Source organism: Mesoplodon densirostris, chromosome 8, assembly GCF_025265405.1.
Source record: "Mesoplodon densirostris isolate mMesDen1 chromosome 8, mMesDen1 primary haplotype, whole genome shotgun sequence".
NCBI lineage: Eukaryota > Metazoa > Chordata > Mammalia > Artiodactyla > Ziphiidae > Mesoplodon > Mesoplodon densirostris.
This window is the reverse complement of record NC_082668.1, coordinates 27,236,986-27,262,289: the sequence shown is the minus strand read 5'-3', so window position 1 is coordinate 27,262,289 and position 25,304 is coordinate 27,236,986. Positions and strand designations below refer to the sequence as shown.

Genomic DNA, 25,304 nt, shown 5'->3' with positions numbered 1-25,304 from the left:
TGGACTATAGGCTATTAAAAATAGGAGGGTACTTCATTTCCACTTAAGCTACAATTTGTTTGCCTAAGAGAACTGGACAATTACTTTATTCTTAAACAAGAACAAATTAACAAAACTTAAAAGTACTACTGTGTTTTCTTACTCAAGTTGGGAAATAGTTTTGATGTAACTTAAATGTTTTACATAAAATTTTTAGTTAAATACTAAAAAAGGCTGCCAGTGATAAACTGGATCATAGTAATTTCCACCTACTAAGAATCATCTATTATTTAAACCAACATTTTTTATTATAATAAAAGTCATTTTATTAAACTAAGCACAAATCAGAAAATGTTTGCTGTTTTCAAGCCACTGGAGTTTTAGTATTCAAGCAGCAGCAATGTTAATACCCTAAAGAAACATTCTGATTGCTTCTGTTATTTGAAAAATGAGGATAAACATTTATAAAATATCCATTTATAAAAAATTATAAACATTTAAAAAAATTGTAGAAGTAGCATAAGAAAAGCAAAATAAATTCACAGATATCAGGAGCCTTCAGCAGAATGGAAAGAACATCAGACCAAGTATCAAAAACCCAGGCCCAGCACAGTGCCCAGAAGGCTTGGGGCCTCATAAGTACTGCTCAGTGAATGAGCCCGGCTACATCCTTATCCACTATTAGCTGAGTGACCATGCTCAACCCATAACTCCTTTATGCTTCAGTTGTCTCTGTAAAGTCAGGATAATAATACCTGTCCCACGAATTTCAAAAGATGCATTGAGGATCAAATGAGATTGTGTCTCTCATGTCTTTTGCATTCAGGGATGTAAATGTTGATATTTTTACTATTTTAAGCAGTCCAATGGTCTATAAAATGTAATAATTTGGATATAGATTGAAAGCACACTGAGGCTGGGATGTGGGGTTAGTGACATCCATATAAAGGCCCACAGATGTGGCACAAACGGTGAGGCATACCGAATAATTGTTATTTGTTGTAAAAGTAACTGAAAAATATTTTGAAAGTTCTGTATACACTGAATCATGAAGTGTCTTAAAAGAGCATTTTAATGTATCCTTCAATATTTTTAGGAATCTGCTGTGATTCCCAGACTTGGATTTCACAAAGCAGTACAACTGTGAAACAATGTTGGGGAACATTACAAGGATACAGACGTTTCATCACACAAGGACTGTAAAAACAAACCTAACTACTACCTGTTAGCATCATAACCTCATTTTTTAAAAAGGGCATTTAAAAACCGAAAAAAGTAGAAAAAAAGGTGGTATCAGAATTATTAATAATAATAAAAGACATTAAGGTTTACTGATACTCTGAAGAGTATCTCTGATAAGGCAAATCAGACGATTAACCATACCTGGGTTATTTATTCTAGACACCACTATGATCCATTATTTCACTATCTGAAGAAGAAACCAGTGTTTGATGGACACACTCCCTTTATTTAACAATGTCTGCCAAGGGGTTAAGATTTCAAAAAGCCTTAAAAATACATTTTGTAAGGTAAAATATACTTCAGTATTGATATAAAAGGTCTATAAATCTCAACTAGATAGAAGAGTGCATCTACATAAGAACACGTCATATTCTGTTCATAGATCATGGATAATTTATCACCTTGCCTGGCCTTACTGTAAGCAGCCAAGAATAATGAGAATGCCTCAGCCTCAAGAAGGGAAGTCACTTTCTATTTGGCACATAATTGCATTTAAGAAAAGTGAGCTGCCTAAGAATACTGATTACTTGTAGCAGACCACAAAATTATTCAAACCTAGGAATAATTTGAAGAGTGTAAAAACGCTTTTTTCTGATAGATGCCAGGAAATGGAGCAGTTCCTTATTGAAATCTTTGCGTTAACAAATTAAGGATGACAGATCTTCAGGGTCCGATCCTTGATGTTCAACATTAAACAATTTTAAAACTGGTAGGTTAATTTCTTTCTGGGATGGGTCCAAAAACCATGTGTTAGGCAATAAATTACACTATTATTTTGGGGCCAGGGTTCAAATTTATGAACATTTTTTTTCTCCCTTAGAAACAGAGTTAAATTTATAAAAAGCATTTACTTTATAAACAGCCTAAATAGTGAGATACATTTTGTTGAAGGCTGCTGTCATTAGGATCCATCCTCAAGTGTTCTCTTTGCCAAGTAAGCATGAAGCAGCAGGTCTTCCTCCAACAAGACAAGACAAATGCTTCAGCTTCAGGATCTGCAGAGCTGGGCAGAATGCAAGTCCAAATAGCCAAAAGGAAGCCATCTGACTTCAAGGTAATGATTACTGGCTTTGTTTAGGGAGTTCAATTCTGGTCTTAAAAGAATCAGGTTGATTCTAGCTCCATACACACTTTGGCAGCCTTCTATCTTACAGCTCTTCTCCATCTCTTTCATTCCTCCTACCTGCATTACTCAGTCCAGTTAATTTATAATGACAAATGTTTTAAGGAAAGAACCAGCAGAATCACTGAAAGTTCACTTGGCAGATATGAAATCTCTAAGGCCCTTACATCACATGAAAAATGCTTTTCATATGGCTGATAAGCTTAGAAGAAATAAACTGGTAAAATTAAAAAAAAAATGTGTGCACATTTAAAGATATCACTCTTCCAACCTAACTCACTCTTAGGATTTCTCAACTAGGTATTCTTAAAAAGAACCGTATTCCCTCTTAACAATTCTATGCAGAGGCATAAGAAAACACAGGCTTCTGGTATCTCACATCCAGGTTCTCTTTCTTACACTGACTTGTGAGGTGCTCACCAGTTAAATTGACCAGTTTTATGTATTTATTTACTTTCCAGTTGTGGGGATGTCCTGGGAAGAGTGGAAATGATACAAAGATTTCAGGACTATGTTCCAAATCTCTCTTAGCACTTTCAGTTTAAAGATGTCTTCACCACATTCTGGTTGACTCTCGTCCTTACCCTGTCCGTACTCCTGTTCAATCATAAAACAGTAACACGGCACCCATGAAATACCATCAGGATTTCTCACCTCTCTTCAAAACGCAAACCAAAAGTGATCAAAAAATGCAAGATTACACAGAAAATTGCAGAGCCGCGAACTTTTATAATTTAAATATCAATGTTTGAGACTGTTTCAATTATTAATTATTGTTGATAATATTAACAGTGACTCCTTACAGAAGTTCAATATGTTAGAGCTCAAATTGTATATTTTCACATATACTTTATATATTGAAAATATATTTTGTATGTTTATAGTGAAACTCTATTATATTTTTTTAAAAAAAGGATGCTCATCCCTTTCTTTCAGGCAAAACTGAACTTTCCAAACACTCGGGGCTGGAGGTGGGGATGCAGGCAGATATTTCCCAAACTCACCCTCCCAGCAGAATCAAAGTAGCCTTCGGCCAGGGATTTGTTATAATCGGCATAAGGATTCGGGAAGGCCCTTTGCGCCATGATGCCAGAAACGAGCCTGCAGAACAGGGGAAAAAGAAAATGTACGTTGAGATACGGCCCTCGGCCGAGTTGCAAAGGCGGCGGCCAGCACCCCGGCAACACCTTCCTTCCAGTTCCCGGACCACTGCGTGGTCCTGGCGGTCCGAGCGGACCCCGGGCCCACCGCGGCCCAGCCGCTAGGGCGTGGCACCTCCGCAAGAAGGCTGCCAGGGCCCCGAACCCACAGCGATGAATGGGACCCGTTTCGCACCCCACGTTCGCACTCTCGAGATTCAGAATAACTACCAGTCCAGGGTCCCTAAGCCCTGCACGGTCTCGGGCCACTCACCCTGCAGCCTCCGGACAAAAACAGAAGGGATACTTTCACGGCCCACTTCCTGCCAGCTGGACCAATCAGAGCCTTCGCCACTCCGGAGGCCCGCCCCCTTCTCATTTTCACTTGTTAAAGAGACAGAAGTGTGGTTTCCAAAGGATGATACAGGGTGATACAATTCTTGGAGGGCTGGAGTGGGAACATAGCTTAGAATAATGCGCAGCTGTACCCAATATTTCCTACCTTTCTTCTCTTTTAAATTTTCTAAAAAAGCAGTTAAGTAATCTAATATTAGTCCAGATGATTCATAAGAATTCAATTCAATTTTTTTTTAATCTGGAGGAGAAAAAAAGACTGCTTTGAGATCTGAATATATTCATAGTCCTACCGCTAGAACTGAATAAAATTGGGGAGGATTATGTTTCTCCAGAGACTTGTCAAACTTTTTCTTTCATTTCTTAAAAAACAAACAAACGAAACAAAACACCACCACTACCATCAGCAACAACAGTGACAAAAACCTTTGAAAATAATCCATGATAATTTAACCTCAAAGGCTCTCGGTGGATGTGAGTGGGCAAGGGCAAGGTATCAAATAGCAATTGCCAAAACTTTAAGGAAAATAACATGAAAACACAAATCACAGCTCTTAAGAACGTTAAGCTCCTCCTTAGTCTAAACTAGACTATAATACTGTATACACAAGCCCTTTAAAAAGATAACAACGTCCAATAGAGCAGGATAACCAAAGCAATCAATTTCAGTGTTTAACAGTCTCTAGTATTTGAAAAGTTTTGCTTTCATTTAAATTTAAATCCCACCTGGTACACATTAGGCCCATTCTGTTGCTCAGAGAATTTTGAAGTTCTGTTAAATGGTCAGAAAGAGTCAAGTTCTCTTTCTTTCCTTCTCTCTTGCTTCAAGGAAGGACCCTAGCCCCAAACCTCTTGTTGAAGCTCAATCCCTACCCCAACCCCACCTTGGCCCAAGCTTGTCCCTCTGTGGCTGCCATCCCAAAGTCTCCTTCTGACCCTGCTCTGGCTCAATTTGTTCTTTTGAACTGCTGCCCTCCTAGGATACTTTTTACCTCCTTCACCAAATTCATGAAGGTTTAGTGGAAGCCCTCAGTGCATCTTAAGTTGGACACGCTTCCTATTTTAATAGATGGGTATGTGGAGGAGAAACTCATAAGAGAGAAAAGGATGAGTGAGAGGCATTTTTAATTATTTTTCTTTAATTATTAAAGGCTTACTATCAGTTTATGCTATTCACAATCTTTGAGCAATTAAAATCAGAGTGATACTGGAAGGGATGCTTCTTTGTTGTGGAAGCTGTCCTGTTCATTGTGTGTGTTTAGCAGCATCCCTGGCTCCTGCCCACTAGATGCCAGTAGCACCTTGCCCCCCTAAGTGGTGACAACTAAAAATGTTTCCATACATTGCCAAATACCAAATATCCCTGGGAGGAGAAAGGGACAAAATTGACTCTGGTTGTGAACCACTGAGATACATGGAAGACCATATTCTATCTCAATTTTTCCCTTAATTCCCATTTCCCACCCATTCCTCTCCTCCAGGAGGCAAACACCACAATATGTATAATTCACATAATCTTTGGAAAATATGTCATGGGTTGTGTAGGTATGCATTTTTAATAAGTGGAGTAGTGCTATAAATAATTTGTGTTTTATATCTATTTGTGTTGCTCTATGTACCCTTGGTTGTTTTAGATAATTGCATACTTAATATTTTCATAGTATGTCTCCACCTCATTTTACTTATCCTTTCCCCCAAGGATAGGCATGGTTTCTAACTTCCACATCACAAATAATACAGCCAGGAATATCCAAGTACATGTTCTAAGAAGGATCTGGATGTGACTGTATCTGAGATATATACCAGAAGTGGATTGCTGGATCACAGGACATCCTCATACTTAATTTCCCCAGTACTGTTAGATTGCTTTCCAGAACTACTAGACAAGTTTATATTCTCTCCAATAATACCTAATAGTTTCTGTCATTCCCATGTCCTCTCCAGTACTTGATATTATCTAGTGTTCTATTTTTTGCAATTCTAATGGACAACATGGAATCTCATTGTTAAACTTTAAGTATTTTTGTAGCTAATAGTGTTGAGTTTTTCTTCATATACTCATTAGATATCTGACCTTTCCCTAAGATTTACCTACTCATATATTTTACCCATTTTTGTTTTGGGATTATATTATTTTCTTGTTGATTTGTAGCAGTTTTTTTGTTTTTGTTTTTTTGGAGGGAGAGGATATTCTAGCTATTAATCTCCTTTGGCTTTAGATGTTGTACATATCTTCTCATCTGTTAACTTTTTCTAAGGTAACCCTCGTTGAACCACAATTCTTCATTTTGTTGAAGGAAAACCCATCCAATTTTAACATTGCAATTTATGGATTTAGCTTCATGTTCAAAAAGTCTTTATCCATTCCTAGGCTACAAAGATGACTTACATTTTGTTTTATTAGCTTTTTACTTTTTATGTTTAGTTCTTTATCTGGAGTTCGCTTATGAATATAGTGTAAGACATGGATCCACACTTATTTTGGAAGGGTATAGAGTTGTTTTGAAAGTTCAGATATAGTCAAAGCATGATAAGTCCTCTCTCTGTTAATCAGAAAAACCCGAAGATTTGAAAGACTGGAAATCATATAGATTTCATTTCTTTCATTCATTTTGTTTTGTTTTGCTTTAGAAGCAACCCAAAGAATTTCTCCTTGGTTCTGACTCAGAAGAAAAGTGATTGACACTGACATACTTGTATTAGCCTTCTAGGGCAGCCATAACAAAGTACCACCAGATTGGGTGGCTTAAACAACAGAAATTATTGTCTCACAATTCTGAGGTTGGAAATCCAAGATAAGGTGCCGGCAGTCTTGATCTCTTCTGAAGCCTCTCTCCTTTGCTTGCACATGGTTGTCTTCTCCTGTATCCTAACATGGTCTTCTCTTTGTATGTGTCTGCTACCTAATCTCTTCTTATAAGGACACCAGTCATATTGGATTAGGGCCTACCCTACTGACCTCATTTCACTGTAATTAGCTCCTTGAAAAACCTACATCTTCAAATTTAGCCATGTGCTGAGGTACTGGGAGTTGGGTTTCAACAAATGAATTTTCAGGAACACAGTGCAGCCCATAATAGTGCTTATGTTTTCATGTATGGCTGTGGTGTCTGCACACATTTGTGGCTAATATAAGTTTGATTGTTGATTATTTTTCAAGGACCATTCCACTTTTGATAAATTTAGAATTTTTTTGAAAAGCATTCTAATGTTCTTTCCCTTAATTTGTGAATCTGATTTGTGTGAACTCTTAGGAAACAGTCATTGTATTATTGCCTTTAAAAAAGAATACGGGCCTCCCTGGTGGCGCAAGTGGTTGAGAGTCCGCCTGCCGATGCAGGGGATACGGGTTCGTGCCCCGGTCTGGGAGGATCCCATGTGCCGCAGAGCGGCTGGGCCCGTGAGCCATGGCCGCTGAGCCTGCGCGTCCGGAGCCTGCGCGTCCGGAGCCTGTGCTCCGCAACGGGGGAGGCCACAACAGTGAGAGGCCCGCATACCGCAAAAAAAAAAAAAAAAAAAAAGAATACCTCTAGAAATCTGGGAAGGTTTATATTAAACTAAGAAAACATGTACCATCTGTGAGCTCCTTAGTTCTCTTCTAAGACCTTAATTTCAAAATGCTATAATGTGTATTAGGATGAAGGCTAAGTTACAGTTATAAAGAGGCTCAAAAACACGATCACTGACGTAAATAGAAATTTATTTTTCTCTTACTCGAACATAACTTTGCTCCATGCAGCCATTCATGATCACAGGTTACTTCCATCTTGTTGTTTTTCCCTCCATTAGTGTGCTATCCTCGTCTGCAAGATCCATGCTGGTCCTAGGCATGTTTCTTCCAGCTTGTAGGAAGGTTAGGAAAATACAGAGAGGTACACATCTGATGCCTTCAACCTCAGAGCAGGAAGTGGAATCCATCACTTCCAACATTATTCCATTGGTAACAATCCAGCACATGGCCACCTCCAGCTGCCTGGGAGGCTGTGGAATGAAGTGCCCAGCTATAATGAAAGAAAGGGAAGACTCACTGTGGTGGACAGTTACTGGTCTCTAATGCAGAATGGTAGCTCTAGTAACTGATACTGTGTCTCCCATCAAAGGGGCAACATGCTTAAATTTCTGTGGTGTTCCCTTTTCCTCTGACTTCCTAGCAACCACATCATCTCTGTTTCCTCCTGCATATTCCCTTGAACTTTCTGGGTCATTGACTTAAGGTAGAAGATAGATTGTAAGACTCCATATTCTTTCTTTTTTCTCAAAAATTCTCCCCTCTCAAAACAAAACAAAATGAAATGCATGCACAAAATCAGGCATATGGCTATGACTTTTTTTCACTTTTCTCTTAAGTATTACATCTTTGTGGAGAGTACCCTATTTCCGTTTCAGCTCAAAGAAGTATAAAGCAAACATTATCTAAGTTTGAGCTTAATATTGCCACGCTATTGGTTTAACATCCATCTGGGGCTGTGTAATATTGAAGCAATTTTCTATTTCATTTACAGTACAGAATTCATGGATTGACAGGAGCTATTGCCAGTGGAGGAAGCAAGAACCTAAACAGATGTACACCACATGCACCATGGTACAATTTTAATTTCCCAGAGACAGTATTTCCTAAGGTACTGATAACATTTCCTCCCTCCCTTGTCAGGACTGTTATTAGTGTGCTGACAGATTCCTTTCTCTAAATGTACCTGCTGGGTGAGAGCCTCTATTATGTGAGACAGGTGCACTGGGGTTTTCTTGGGATATTAAGGACTGTGAGTACAGAAAATTGGTAAAAAGTGTACAAACATTTAAACTGTCTTTTCCTCTCTACACTTAACATTTGAGAAGGGATCTTGATCAACAGTGTTAGTCCATGTCTTTACCAGCAAAATAAAAAAGAGGCTTCGCCCTTTATTGCTGAACATATGTACCTGTACTAGTTGTTAAAATTATGCAGCTCCCCATTTCTCTACATGCTTTAGATGCCTAATGAAGGTAGCAATGGAAAGTGTCCCTAAGCAGAGCAACCTTCTCACGACAATGAATCATTAATGAGGCGGATTACGTTTGCTTCCTTCACTGCTCAACCATACAGAACCCACTCATGGAATGAGATGATTTATTATCAAAGCCTTGCAAAATATTTCCCCGTTTCAAGGTGTTCTTTTGGCATATCTGGCGGTTCTATTTCCTGGTAGGGGGAAGTAACCAACAGAGAGAATTATGGCCCATATAGTCCTTCTTTTAAGCTTCAGAATTGCCTCACAGCAGATATTTTTCAATCATTTAAAAGAGAAACTTTAAAATTTCCTGACTTGCCTGGTAGCCACGTTATTTGTACCTCGTTTTTCCTTTCTATTTGCCATAAGAGGAGAGAGTTCAAATGGATCGGGGAGTAACTACGTGAGTAGATTAGTTTATAACCTAGAGTCTGTCATACAGAGTGAAGTAAGTCAGAAAGAGAAAGATATCGTATATTAATGCATATATGTAGAATCTAGAAAAATGGTACAGATACACCTATTTGCAGGGCAGGAATAGAAACACAGACATAGAGAATGGACCATGTGGACACAGGCGGGGGAAGGGGAGGGTGGGATGAATTGGGAGATTAGGTTTGACATAAATACAGTACCATGTGTAAAATGGATAGCTAGTGGGAACCTGCTGGATAGAACAGGGAGCTCAGCTCGGTGCTCTGTGATGACCTAGATGGGGGGGGGAAGGGAGGAGGAGGGAGGTCCAAGAGGGAGGGGATATTTGTATACATATAGCTGATTCACTTCATTGTACAGCAGAAGCTAACACACCATTGTAAAGCAATTATACTCTAATAAAAATGTTAAAAAAAAAGAAAACAAACAAACACAAAATGTGGGAGGAACTGCTACTTCAGGGCACTATGAACTTTGCTATGCCACTTACAGACTTAGAAGGAAACTTCAAGAATTCAGCTGGTTCACTCTCCTACTGCCACATGAGATTATCTGGAACTGACCACATTACTGGTCAGCCAGTGGCTTTGGTACAGAGGAGAGGGCCCGCAGACCCAGGGAGGAGCTGGCTCCTTTGCCATCCTCATCCTCTGTGTTGAACCTCAAAGCCTGGATCCAGAGCTGCTGTTGGAGGCGGCTGAGAAAGCCAGGAGCAAAGTCTCAGGCTGATTTCCTTACCCCTGAGAGATAGGACTTGGAGTCTAAGGAGTTATACAGAACTTTCCCCCCAGGTAATTGCAAGTTCTAGAGCAATCAATGTATTGTGTCACCTTGGAACTTATTAAAAATACAGATTTTCTAACTTCACTGCCAGAGATTTTGATTCAGGAGTTTGGGGTTGAATCTGCATTTTTAAAAAAAGTTCTCTGTAGGATTCTCTTGCAGACTAAAATTTGAAAAATGCTGGAGAGAGAGAGTGAGAGAGAGAGAGAGAGAGAGAGAGAGAGGGAGAGAATATAAAAACTATGGTGCTAAAAAGTAGACTGAACTTTTGTGAATTATCATACTCTCCAATTTATATTTGATGCATCATAGCCCTTAAATATTTCCTGGGACTACTGTTAAAAACAAAAAAACAACCCCCAGCCCCCAGAAAAAAAGAAGAGAAAGGAAAAAGAAATGTTAGTTCACTCTAAGCTAATACAACCTGCACTTACAGGCTGCTATTTCACCCTAGATCCTTCCAGAAAAGGAGCATTCATAACTTCTTTTGACAGCCAATTAGTGTTTTTAACATCCTTATATTTCCAGGAGTTCTGTCTTAGATCTAACCTACATATCTCTCAAACAGAAGTTTAACATCTTTTGAGCAAGGTGGAGAACAACTGGTCAGGACAAGTCTTTTTGAAACTTTAGCTTGATTTTCTTCAGGCAGGATAATTGCATTTTACACCTTTTCATCATGGGGCTATCTAAGAACTCTTTATTATTTTTTTAATTGTTTTAAATTTTTAATTTTTTCATCAAACCCATCTATGTAATAATTGTGTTTTATGCCTTCCATAATCACATCACAACATTAGATCATAAGTTACATGTGTGGATCTTTACTGAATTGTTATGTCTTGTTGTTTACCCCTCAGGGCAAAAGCTTCAAGATTAGATATGATGGCTAGTAGGTGTGGGGCAGCACTGGCTCCACTCTTGATGACCCGAGTGGTATATCTACCCACCTTGCCCTGGATCATCTATGGAGATTTTCCCATCATTGCTGGCCCTGTTCTCCTTTTGCTACCTGAAACCAGAAATCTGCCTTTGCCTGACACGATCCACAATGTGGAAAATAAGTGAGTAAACCTTCTAACCATCCCCTGGGAGGGACTGTGTGCTTTGGATCTTTGGGTAAGAAATACAAAACACCTAGTGGTTCCCAGATCACTGGGAAGGCTGAGCCTTGCCTGGGATACTTCCGTCTTGGGCCGCTGCCTTCATGAGTGGCAAGGTCATTTCTATCCATTGTGAGTTCCAGTCTAGACTGCAAAAATCCCCTCTGCCCTGTTCTCATTGATAGTTTAGTGATGAAGGGATGATAATTAGCTCTGTTGTGACAGCACATCCTACCTGCCTTCATGGTGGTATTTCATGATCCTCAAATCCATAAGAGCCTGGGATATAAAAGGGAAACAAATGAAATGGCCAGTGAAGGAATAATGTTAGGAAGATCCCATAGAGTTAAAGATTCTCTTTGAAAATATAATAAAGAAATAAATCTTATGTATGTGCCTGTAAGATTCAGGCAATTTTGCTGCCATAAGTAATGGAAAGATTGAGGAGAGGGAAAATAAGAAACTGATAAGATATTTTAAAGTAAGAAAAATGGTATATTCGTGATCTAGGGATCCCATAATAAAGTTCCACAAACTGAATGACTTAAACAACAGAAATGTATTGTCTCACAGTTATATAGGCTGGCAGTCTGAGCTTAAGTTGTTTGCAGGACCATGCTCCCTCTGAAGGCTCTAGGGAAAGGTCTGTTCCAGGTTTCTCCTGGCTTCTGGTAGTTCCTTGGCTTGTGGCAGCATAATTCCAGTCTTCACATGGCATCTCCCTGGCCTGCCTCTGTGTCCAAATTTTCCCTTTGTTAAATGACACCAGTCATGTTGGATTAGGGGCCCACCCTATTCCAGTATGACCTGATCGTAATTAATTATATCCACAACAACAAATGTTTCCAAATACAGCAATCTCATATTCTGAGGTACTGAGAGTTAAGCCTTCTACATATGAGTTTTGTGAAGGACACAGGTCAACGTGTAACAAGTGGAGAGTTCCCTTAAGATTTTCAATCCACCTCTTGACTTTCCAAAGGTGTCATTCGCAAGAGGTCTAAAGAGACCAACTGACAATTGGCAACTTCCAAACTGCTTTCTGGGGTCTGCAGAGTCAGCAGAGCTTTTTCCAGCCTAAGTGTCAATCCCATGGATTTTATTGGATTGTAAGAAGCTGATGGTTAGAGGATCAGTTTGTACTTGTGCATGGAGGGCACCCAAATTTATTTTTATTTTTTCTTTTTTTTAACGTTTGTTTTTATTTGCTAATTGGCTGGTTGAATAGTTGTTTCTGTTTTGTTTTTCCAGCGAAAATTCTCAAGAAAAGTAAGTGAAAAAGATTTCTACATGAAAGTGACAAAATTTTAATGAGATTTTACGAGCTGACTGGTGAGGAAAAGAAAAATATGAAGAAAAAAATGGGAGCTTTCCTTTATATCTACAAACTAGCAAGGAAATATACAAAATATACAAACTAGCAAGAAAATATACTGGAAAATGGAATCTCATTTATAATTAGTGATTATTTATAATCATTTGTAATTAGTGATGTTGAGAATCTTTTCATGCATCGGTTGTCCATCTTGATGACTTCTTTGAAAAAATGTCTGTTTTTCACCTCTGCCCATTTTTTTTTTACCTTTAGTTTCTTTTTATTTATTTATTTTACTGTTTTTCTTTAATAAAACCCCAAATCATCAAGCCGAGAACCAGGCAGATAGTGCTGAGGGGACCAGGAGGTTGCTGTCACTCATAAACCTGCCAGAGCATTTGGTGTTGTTGACGGGGCTACAAAAAGGCCAAGAAGGACAGATTGGTCCACAGCCCCTTCCTAATAACAACATCTACTGTATACAGGGCCTTTAGCGTGTGCTGGGAAGTTTACTTGAGATATTTGCTTTGATACTCGGAACAGTCTTGCGAGTAGTCACTACTATTAACATCCTGCTTTTGCAGGTAAGGAAACCAAGAGTTACAAAGTTAAGACACTTTTCCAAGGTGGCCCTAGACCTTCCAACTGGAGAGCCAGCATGCTCACACATTATCCCCCTCCTTCAACCCAGACAGCTCCAGCCCTCAGTGCCTCTGTCCCTGCCCCCCCGCTAACATTAGGGCCCCAGTGCTGCCTGTCAGTTACTCAGACCCTCTCATAACCCCCACCATTCCTTGTAAATTCCTATTTATTCTTCCTGCTCCAAATCTGTGTTTCTCTCACTCTGAATAATAAGAGTTCAAATAACCTGACGCAGATGTATGTGTGGGAGGTAAAATTTTACACTTGCCTGCAAAAATCACCTATTATCTGTTTCCATATATTTGGTTTATACACAAGTTTGGGCCTGCCTGGATGTATAAGGGCTGGGCCTCTAACATGCCTCCAAATTATACTCTCTGATTCATTTGTTGGTTTTTTTGTTCATTATTCATCCTTTCACTTTTCAAATAGGTATTTCAAGTAGATGTTTGTGGAACATCTATTGTGTTCTAGGTTTTGGGAATACAAAGCTAAAAGGTGTTGTGTTTGATCTAAAGAATCTCAGTCTAGTAAGAAGATGAACAAGTAAATAGATGAGTACACCCTACATAAAAGTTATGCTATAAGATGTGCAGGAAACTGTGGGAAATCATAGCAGGAGCACCTAACCCAACCTGGGGGAGCCTGGAAGGTTTCCTCACAGGTGACACCTGAGACGAGTCTAGAAGGAAGTGTAGCAGTGAGCTAAATAAAAGTGAGCAGGGGTGATCATTCTGTACTAGAATGATTTCATTTTCTAGATTATATATATATGAAATTATATGGTATGTACTCTGCCTTCTTTTCACCTGGCATAATTATTTTGAGATTTATCCATATTGAATATATCGATATCCTTTTTATTGTCCAGTTTTATTCTATTCTGTGGATATACCACAATTTGCTTCTTCATTCACCTCTTCATAAACATTTGGGTTATCTCCAGTTATTGGCTGTGTACAAATAAAAGTGCTAGAAGCATGTACAAGTCTTTGTAAGGGTATACGCTTTTGCTTCTCTTGGGTAAAAACCTAAGAATGGAATGGCTGGGTAGTATGTAAAGTGTATGTTTGACGTTAAGAAATGAATGAACTGTTCACCAAAGTGGCTGTACCATTTCTCATTCCCACCATCAGTGTATGAGAGTTCCAGTTCCTTCACATATTCATTGACACACGGTGTGTTCAGTCCTTTAATTTTAGCCGTCCTAGTGGATTTGCAGTAGTATCTCATTATACTTTTAGTTTTCATTCTTCCAGTTACTAACACTGTTAAACATCTTTTCATATGCTTACTTGCAAACCATATGTCTATTTTGGTGATGTGTCTGTTCAGTTCCTTTGCCCCTCTTTTTATTAGGGTGTTTATTTTCTTAGTAGCTTTGAAAGTTCTTTATATATTCTGTACACAAGTCCTTTATCAGATATGTGATTTGCAGATGTTTTATCTCAGGCTGTGTCTTGTGTTCTCATTTTCTTAACACTGTCTTTGAAGAGCATCTAATGACTGGGGTCATTTGGGGGAGTATAAGTGCCCAGAACCCTTGCTTCAATCTGGGATGACTCTGAAGGGACATCTTAGATCCAGAGCACCCCATGGGATGGGCGAGGGCTTCTATTGTGACTACATTATGGGTCAGCTTCTCCGTCTGCAATCTGCCTTCTGTCTTCTTCACAGCTCTTATTCCAAAGGATACTCTACAATAACCTCTTACATGCAAGTTTCTCTCTGAGTCACTTTCCAGGAACCATGCCTAAAACAGGGCCTGTGACTCTTTTTGCTTGCTTTAAATCCTTACTCTCTAACTGAATCCTACCCTATACACACACAAAAATGTACACTGAAGCACATCTTTGTTTGTCCCTAGTTAAAATTTCTAGAAATCAAGTTTAACTCAAGAATATACATAACCTTCTTCTACCCTCTTTTTTCCTTAAAGAAGCTGTACGTTACTTTCTCAGAAGGATCTACTGAACCACATGCCACTCCACTTGTCTTTCATGTGGCTCTAGGTGTAGTGCCTCAACCTCCAAACCTCCTTCCTGCTAGCCTATTGTCACCTTTCTGACCTTAGCCATTTAGATATTCAGCAGAGGGATATGCATTCTTGTGACTTACAACTAGCTGTACAAATCATGCATGGACCCTAATATACAACAGATTCAATCTGAGTCATTGGAATTTTGTGGCAGCTCCATAATTTGTACGTGGGAGTGGCTCAGGCAGCTGTCTCATGGGGTGGAACACAGAATGGGGTTGTCTGAACCTGCATTTGCAAAAAACTTTACCTAAGAAAGAAGAAGAGTCTATTGTGTGTATGAAGGAATGAACGATGAAGAAGTTGATGGAAATTATATTAATGTTCCTCCAAGCCACCTCTTGGCACTGGCATTCTTTGAATGACTTGCTGTCTTTATGTTTATCTTAGGTGTTGTTTAGGACATTGAGATGCACCACCCCACCTTCACACCCCCTTTTTAAAAGCAAAGTCTGGTTTCTCTTTTTTTGTTTTCTTTTCCCCACAGTTTGTATTTCCTCATTCAAGTGTTTGGCGAGTAAATTTACCTTTACACGTGTCTGTGCTCCCAGCCATACATATCAATTTGTAAAAAGCCAAATAGAGAACAGTTTAGCACCAGTTTAATGTCAGGAAAATGCCCAGAAGGCACCAATGCAATACTGGAGTTTCAAATTTTGAGAATGGAATTAGGCCATTTAATCAGTTTTTGTGCCTGTGTCAGGGACCATAGGGATATGTCCTAGTTCTTTAAAAAAAAAAAAAAGGAGCAACTGAAACTCACTCAGTATAACTCATGGGTCCTTACAGGGGACCTCTGGGAAACCTTTGGACTTGAAACTAAGTGAATCTACATTGAACTGGCCTTTTTCTTTATTAAATATCTGATTTGCTCGACAACCTTTTACTTTGGCTTGCTTGCATTATTCGTTTTTGGCTGCACAAGTTGGCTATTCTCCAAGGTTGAAAGAGAAGAAAGAAAAAGAAAAGAAAAAATTGGGGTTAAATCATACTGTTTGTTAGATCACAGTAGAACCTTTCCTTTCGTGTTGGAGGAAAAGACACACCTCCTCTGGTTTAGATGGGAGACGAACTAGTTTTCAATACAAAGCGTTATTATAATGTCTCCAGTGCCATAGTGGAAGCAAAAACATCCTTTCTATCTGAAAAGTGAGGAAGGATGACAACATATGTCTGGGTCCATCATCCTCATTCAGACCCTTACCATAAAAACCCTGCCTCTGATTGCAGGCTGAATTGCTCATGACCACATTTCTTTTCCAGGGCTTGACAAATTGTGCTTTTTCTAACAGTCTTATTAGCATGCTGCCTGTTCCTTCTATCCACTCCTGCTGCCCTGCTCTGGTAGTGATTGTTTTGTGTGTATAGGTACTATTGCCCTCAGAGATTAAGGGTGCATTGTGAGCAGAAATAAACCAACGGATCTATTAGTGACTGTACAAATTCTACCCACCTTTCGGACAATAACTGAAAGATCTCTTCTTGGGAAAGTAAAGTTTCCTTTGGGAATTGGGAGTTAAAACTTGTGTTTACAACTGTGCCTACATCCCCTTTCCCACTCCTTCATCCCTTTTACTTTTTTATTTATAATTGCAATTAATAGCCAGAAAAATCATGGAAAGTTTAATTATTTTTTATGTTCTATAGAAAAAAAAAAAGGTGAAAAAATTTGCCCAAGTACGTTTACTGAGATTTTCCTAGCAAATCTAGAAGAAATCTTAGTGGACTGCAGGTTCACACTTTTCATGTATATCCCTCTAATCCTTACTTTCATACAAATCTAGGAAATTAAAGATACAACAGATTATTAAGAAATATTGCTATTTTTTCATTAGAGAGCTTGGTAAGAAACTTATTATTTTAACATTTGACCAATTGTGTGGTCTAGAGTGCAAATTTATAGAATGATGGGAAAGTTTGGAGGAGGCCTGGATCCGTGCAAGCAGCCCTAGAAGAAAATCTTTAGTTTGATTTACCTTTTAGGACTGAAGAATATTTATTCCAGGATTTAAAAGGAAAGGGCTCCTCCTTTCCCTCTTTGCACCCAGGGTTGGTTTGACTTGAGGGGTGAGGTATTCAACTGCTGTTGACTTTGCTTTGAATTTCTGGCTACAGAACTTTCAGAGGACAGAGTACATCTCTTGTTGGGTGCAGTATAGGTGAGTGTGTGTCGGCACTGGTTCACTCTCGGGGTATCTCAGGAATGAACACTTTCCTCCCTGCACATGGACTCCACACCAGTGGAGCGACCCAGAAAGAAGGCTGCTTCACTTCACGTGTGAGCAGGAGAGAAACTTCCCTTCCCTGGCACACTTATCTGCTAGCGCTTTGATATTTCCAATGTGGAGGTCATAGGAGCAAGTAAATAAATGTTAGATAAGGAGCAACCAAAGATGTGGAAATCTAGCTTAAGTCAAACATCATAAAGTGTCGAGACAGAGCCGTAAACCAATCACAGAACCTTGGTCATACTTTCTTTTCCTTATGCTATCCTAAGAGTGAAAGAGAGGAAGGAAGGAAAGGGAAGGGAGGAAGGAAGATAGCAAGAAAGGAAGAAGAAGGAGAAAGAGAGAAAGAAAGTTTAACTTTATATATAGCCTTGCTTCAGTTAGAGAGTGGTTCAGCTGTTATCAGCATTCTCTGGGTTGTGTTATCAGCACATAACTGTGTTATCAGCACATAACAGTCTTAGCAGCATTGTTCTGCTCTGAAAAGCATTTAGGAAATCTCTTAGAACTGGAGCCTTATTGCTAGCAGTAATATTCTCAGAGATATATATAGACTTACCTCTGACCCACAAACTGTCCCCAGTATAGATTATAATTGTGCATAAACCCTTCTCTCCTTTCCTGTGCAGCCATGATGGGTTTCTCTATATGGGTTTATGTGACTTTGGTAGATCAGTCTTAGCATTGGTTGTAAAAAATAATCTTGCACCTAATACATGCATATGACTTTAATAAGTAAATGGAGAATTACGTCCTAAGTGATTGTACAATAGCATTTTTATTGCAGAATTGAAAAATTTTAAATGATGCATGTTAACATCTGAATTTGCCACTGCAACTTGAACTCCTCTTCTGCTTGTGGAGTTAGGCGCACTGTTTCTACAGAGATTGGGTTTCAGAGTACTTGTGGAAGGTAGTGGGGATTAGGGCATTTACTGGCCTAATTAATGGTGACAGGGTATATCAAAAGTGAGAAGAAAGGCTCTCTTCTTTCAGTGGTGAGCCATGGCTATAATCAACAAAAGCTGGATTTCTTGGAAAAGTAAAAGTGGGATAGTCCAATTCTTGTACCATCAAACTATCATCTAAAATGCGGGCCACACAATACATGTGTGCCCAGTGAACTTCTTGGTCTGTTAATGTAATTCTTAAAAAGCTCAGTTTATATTTTTTCCTGTGTGTCTGAAATAGCAATATAATCCACAGAGCCCAACTTGAGATTCCAGTTATATTTCTACCTCAAGAGTCTGTGGTCTCAGAGGAGTCCCTTAAAACTCCTTGGTCCCTGGATTGCTCATCTATAGGATGCAGAATATTGTGGGGCAAAGTTGGAAACCCCCCTTGAGGGCTGTGATGCTCTGGACTGGTACACCTTACAGTGCTTCCAGAGAGCTATTTCTAGAGGCGATTAGTTGGTTTATAAACAAATTCTTTTGATGTGAAGGTTTAAATTGTGTATTGGCAGCAATTGTTTGAATAATTGACTTGAATGAGTTTAATTGGTTATAAGAGAGTGTTTTGTTTCTTCGGATGATGTAATTACTGCCTGTGTTGAGTTCCTGCAGGAATGATTTAAATGTTGGATGTATTTGAATTGCATCGGTTGTACAAGTGTGCATTTGATATCTGCAGGTTTATTTAGTTCCCCTTGGTGTTCTGAGTGTCCTGTGACAGTAGGCAGTTACTGTCTCGCCACCACCATTAAGACACCAGGTATCCACCAATTCCCTCATAAAAAGAGATGTGGGATCACCTCTAGCAGATCTAACAGCTCTGAGGAGTTGTGGATGGCTCACTCCTAAGAGGAATCTTCTGTGCTGGGGGGCCTTTTCCTCTTGGAGGACCGGGCCTTCCCTCAAGCCTATTAACCTGAGGAATAGTCATGTCATTCCACTCAGTTCTTCCTCCTTAACTTAGCAGGGGCTTCAGTGGAGATTTAGCAGTGGTAGTAGCAGAGCTGGTGACAGTGCAATGGAGCCATTGGCAGCAACCAACACTATGGTATCAGGAGTTGCTGGTAATGAAGAACCTTGTGGTAGGACTGAAGCCAACAAAGTTGACTGCTACAAATTTAGGTTGAAGCCAACCCAACATGCCAATTGACAAGAGTTAGGCTTCACTATCCTTCCAGAATTCTTTTTCTGTGCTATAGCACGTTATGATTGTAGAACATTCATCATCTGGAATTCTCAAAATATGTCATAAGCAATAGCAGCATTTGATGGCTAGAGAACCTTTAGACATAGTTATATAGTTTAATGACCTACAGCTTTTTGCTTTGTACACATAGAGAAGTAGAAGTTCCAAAAGGTTAAATTAATTGATGTAGTCCTCTAGCAAGTCACTATAGAATTCAGAAATAGGATAACTACCATGAATGGGTAGTGGACAATTTCTTTTCTTTTATAAGAAATGCAAGGAAGAGCACTTCATATCATCGAACTTTGGTCATCTGCAAAAAAATAACTTTAATGTGATATTTGGAATGGAGCACAGAGGTTTTCTGCCTTCTTTACCCCACCATGAAGCCAAGAGGGCTAGCCCAGAGGGTAGCAAAGAATCTAGTAGAGAATATTTTGTTTCTTGTCTGCCTTGCTGATATGAATTTTAGGATTACACACTTGGGATACATGGTAAGAGTACACAAAAGTCTAATTACAATGAAAGGAGAGGTTTATTTCAGGGGTTCTTAAATTTTTTTGTGTTGTGACTGCTTTGGCAGTCTGGTGAAGCTTGTCACTCCTCAGAATAATTTTGAAATGCACAATATAAAATACAAAGGCTTCAAGGAAAACACATCACACTGAAATAGTTATCAAAATAATTTTAAAATTGTCATAGAGTAATATGTGTGCTTCTTATTTATGCATTATGTAACAATTTAATGGCTGGCCTAGTAATCATCATAAATCCAAGGTAGTGACATATACAGTATTTTAGTATATCTGTAAAGTCTGTAACAAAAAATAGAAATATCAGTATATTCTATCTATAACAAAGTTACATGTACTGCTGATACTACGGTGGTTTGGTACCTGTATATATATATATATATATATTTTTTTGGCGGTACGCGGGCCTCTCACCGTTGCAGCCTCTCCCGTTGCGGAGGCTCCAGACGCGCAGGCTCGGGCCATGGCTCATGGGCCCAGCTGCTCTGCGGCACGTGGGATCTTCCCAGACCAGGGCACGAACCCGTGTCCCCTGCATTGGTAGGCAGACTCCCAACCACTGCGCTACCAGGGAAGCCCCCTGCATTTATATTTGAATGAAACAGTAAATTTCAGTTAGATGTTAGTGAAAATAAATGATGTCATTTAATTTAAGAAATTCAAGTTCATGGATCCTTTGATTTCCATCCCTGGGCCCTTCTCTGGGGGTGAAAATGAAGAACCTCTGGGTTTCCAAGTCATCTTTTTTCACCTGCTTCTCTGGGATGGTGTTCAAATAGGGATTCCCAATAAGTTTTCAAATAGGGGGCATACTGGTGGCTTCACTGGAGGAGAACTGAGTGGAGTTAGCAGAGGATTGCAGTAAGAGCATATGCTAGATGAATCCTAGATCGAACTATAAAGTAATAAGGTTTTTTTTTTCTGCCTATTCACTGTTCTTTCTACATAATCTTCCTCCAATTCAGGTGCTCCGTGCTTCTGAGTGATATGAACCACTCAGTTAGACGTAATTGTTAGTGGCAGTGCTTTAGCTTTTACACGGACATATTAAGTACGTATATTTACATTTGGTCTACAGGGAGAAGGCACTATTTATTCCAGAGGAATCCAGTGCCAGTGATGGATTTTTGGATTCTTTGGCACCTGGGGAGGTGGGTAAAGGGATATTTTTGGCTGTTACTGATACCTTTCAGTCGCTTCCTGCTTGACTATTTCTCTCGCCTACTCATAAGCCAGGCACACTTTGGCAAACAGAAGGAAGTAGTTCTTTTGCAGTTTGCTCTTGAATCTACTTATGCTGGCAGTAGCATTTCCCTAGGGGCAGGCAAATACTTCTTCTAGTTGAACGTCTCATTTGCAGTGCTGTCATTTGAGGTGATAGTCATTTGTAGTTTGTAGAGGAATGATTTCATTCCTATGAGTGAACAGGTGGGTTAATAAAGCTGTCTGAGGCTGTAGCCTGGTTTACAAGCTATTTTCAGGGCATCATGGTGTCATGACCCTGAATTTTGAACCACCTATAGTCTATTAGATTAAAAGCACCTTGAAAACCAGGGTTAAACCTCATGTAAACCAGGCCCATATCAACACGGTAGAGAGATAAGCTTCACCTCTAGGCTTTAAGAGGTAAAGGTGGTGTGGTGTATGTTGCTGTCATGTAGCACAGAGAAAATATTTCAGCTCTGACAATACATTAACTTCATAAAAGAGAACTAAAATGAGTTTTGTGCTATTTTATTCTAAATGTGTTTTCTTTATTGTCTAACTTCTCTAACTATAAAATGACTTTGGCATCTTAAAAGAAATGATCACATAAGTGCAAGCACATTTTTTAAAGAATTGACGCTTTATGAGCCTTAGATGAAGGCATTCTTTTAAATTTGTTGTTTTAATTATGTTCTCAAGCTCTCCTACTTTTTGTAGTGAGCTTGGTTTTGTTTTATGGTTCGCTGCAGTATGCACTGAGACTTGTTTTGAAGCCGTGTAAGAGGGAAGATAGGGAAGACGGGGGTGGGCAAGCCGCCGTTCTGCTGGACCTCTGCTAGGCTCAACTGTCGAGAGTGTACACTGCAGGCACCATTGATGCTGAATAGCATAAGGCAGAGGTTTTCAGTCCTGGCCACATGTTAGAATAATGTGAGGAGCTTTTAAAACATACCAATTAAGTCAGAACCCCTGGTGGTGGGGCTCTGTCTTTGGTATGTATTAAAACACGCCAGGCGATTCTAATGTGCAGCCATAGTTGAGAATTATTGGTAAAATGGATGTGAATATCAGTCTACGAACGGGAATCAGCAAGAAACTGAACTCAAACTATTTTTTATTCCTAACCTCAAGTTCGCTATTAACCTCCATCTTTCTTATGGTTTACTTAACCACCCCCCGATAGTTCAAAGTTGCTACATAATGCAAAATTTGGGGGATCAGAGGTGCCTCTTTATTTGTAGGTAATCTGCCCTCTGAGGTTACCATTGTGTGTCCACCCTCCCATTAGGATAGCACTTGGGGTCTAGTGGTGTAGGACGCTTGGAGCACTTGTGTCTTTCTGTGTTGTGCTTCATGAAGTCACCAGGACTAGGGCTAAGGGGGTGCCACAAAATTCAGTTACCACACAAGTCATATTTTAATGCAAAATTCATAAATTCTAAATTAATGCAAAAAATTCACGATGAACAATATCAAAATTTTAAAGAAAGATAGGATCTGTATATCCTTCATCATCAAGCATTCTTTTTGTGGGAAATACAGCCTCTCTAGCAACACAGGATTTTCTTCCTGCCTTCTAGTGGAAGAAATCTCATTTAATCCAAGGAAACTCCTTTTGCCATCACGATTGCATATTTGATCTCTTCAGGAGTATTTCCTCTTACCCCTATCCCCAAAATGGGCTTAGACTTATGGAAGCAAAATATATGAAGAAAGGTATTTAGTGGACAACTGTGAATTTTCTTCCATTTGCCACACCTCTCTCTGTCACTGAGCAGTGAATTTACTACCTAAGGTATGTGTGAGTGTGTATGTGTAGTTTGTGTGTGTGTACATGTGTATATGGGGGAATAGGGTACCATAAGTTAATTTTCCTTTCTTTCTTCCTCCCTCCCTCCCTCTCTGTCTCTCTCTTTCTTTCTTTCTTTCTTTTTCTTTCTTTCTTTTCTTTCTTTCTTTCTTCTTTCAGGCTATTTGATGGGGAACACCAAACATTTATTTTTCAAAACTTCAGATCCTTGTCACCAAAATACCCTGTCTCTGATACCGAGTATTTCTTTGAGTATGTCTTATATGGGTTCCTCACCAAAAATTTCAACCAAGAAGGGCACTGCCAATGCACTAGAAGTGTCTATGGCATCTGCTGCCCCCTTAGATGCTATGATGTACATGAGAGAATACTCAACTTTCCCGCTCCACATTTTAGTATTTGAAGAATTAAAAAACCTGTGTATGTCTCTGTCTCCAGGGCAGTTTGGGGAAACAAGTCCTCCATCCATCTCTCAGAAGAATTTTGTGGTTCCTGCCTCTGTTCCCCAGGTGTTTGTGAATAAAATGTTCCTCCTCCTCTGGCCACATGGGAATTAAGAACCACACAGGAGTTAACTCAGGCAAACTGAGTCCTCTCAAGGAGCCCCTGGGCAGGAATGTCCAAATATCAGAAGCTCATCTATCTCGGCTTTAAGTTTCACTCTTCTCATTCTCATGCACTCCACCTCCACCTCCTCCAGAAAACTTAACTCTAACTCAGGATATATCCAGAATCCTTTCGGGTTTCACCAGCTCAACTGTCATGGTCCTGGTCCCAGTCAGCATGATCTTCCCCCTGGATAACTGCAGTAGCTTCCTAACTGGTTGTGGGCAGGAGCTGCTAATGCTTATGTAGGTGCATATTCTTCCTTTCTTGGTTGGCACAGCACTTGTCAAATTGGCATCCAGGGAGAGCTCTACAACTGGTTTTCATCATGGGTATGAAACTAGATGTGGCCAGCCTCCTCAGGTGGAGGAGTGTGTGCCCTCCCCACACTCTTTCTCCTTCCACATTCTCCAGCTAAATGCAGAGAACACTGAGGACCTGGGGGAGAGCTGGACGACAAGATGGAAAAGACCCTGAATTACTATATGGATCAGAATCATCATGTGAGTAAAAAATAAACCTATTGTGCTGACAGATGGTTGACTCCATGCCTTGTCTTCTCAGCAACACCATTCCTGACCAGCCCATTTAATTTATGTAATTTATTTATTTTTTATTTTGTTTACTTGGTTATCTTTTTTTAACATTTTTATTGGAGTATAATTGCTTTACAATGGTGTGTTAGTTTCTGCTTTATAACAAAGTGAGTCAGATATATATATATATATATATATATATATATATATATATATATATATATATATATATCCCCATATCTCCTCCCTCTTGCATCTCCCTCCCACCCTCCCTATCCCACCCCTCTAGGTAGACACAGAGCACCGAGCTGATCTCCCTGTGCTATGTGGCTGCTTCCCACTAGCTATCTGTTTTACATTTGGTAGTGTATATATGTCCATGCCACTCTCTCACTTCGTCTCAGCTTACCCTTCCCCCTCCCCATATTCTCAAGTCCATTCTCTATGTCTGCATCTTTATTCCTGTCCTGCCCCCAGGTTCTTCAGAACCATTTTTTTTTTAGATTCCATATATATGTGTTAGCATACGGTTTTTGTTTTTCTCTTTCTGACTTACTTCACTCTGTATGACAGACTCTAGGTCCATCCACCTCACTACAAATAACTCAATTTCGTTTCTATTTATGGGTAAGTAATATTCCATTGTATATATGAGCCACATCTTCTTTATCCATTCATCTGCTGATGGACACATAGGTTGCTTCCATGACCTGGCTATTGTAAATAGAGCTGCAATGAACACTGTGGTACATGACTCTTTTTGAATTATGGTTTTCTCAGGTTACATGCCCAGTAGTGGGATTGTTGGGTCATATGGTAGTTCTATTTTTAATTTTTTAAGGAACCTCCATACTGTTCTCCATAGTGGCTGTATCAATTTACATTCCCACCAACAGTGCAAGAGTGTTCCCTTTTCTCCACACCCTCTCCAGCATTTATTCTTTGTAGATTTTTTGATGATGGCCATTCTGACTGGTGTGAGGTGATATACCCCATTGTAGTTTTGCATTTCTCTAATGATAATTGATGTTGAGCATCCTTTCATGTGTTTGTTGGCAATCTGTATATCTTCTTTGGAGAAATGTCTATTTAGGTCTTCTGCCCA

The 25,304-nt window shown here is 39.4% G+C and overlaps 1 protein-coding gene across 3 annotated transcripts in view; it reads right to left on the bottom strand.

Moving 5' to 3' along the window:
* LANCL1 (LanC like glutathione S-transferase 1) overlaps nucleotides 1–3,807 on the bottom strand; it is a 41,565-nt gene extending 37,758 nt beyond the window's left edge. Inside the window, exons 1-2 of one of the 3 annotated variants that reach the window (XM_060106408.1) lie at nucleotides 3,758–3,807; nucleotides 3,349–3,445 (exon numbers count right to left, since the gene is read on the bottom strand). In XM_060106408.1, the coding sequence (XP_059962391.1) occupies nucleotides 3,349–3,429 (81 nt within the window). In that variant the 5' untranslated portion in view covers nucleotides 3,430–3,445; nucleotides 3,758–3,807. The other 2 variants (XM_060106409.1, XM_060106410.1) reach the window with 2 other exon arrangements.
* Nucleotides 3,808–25,304: the final 21,497 nt, after the last annotated feature.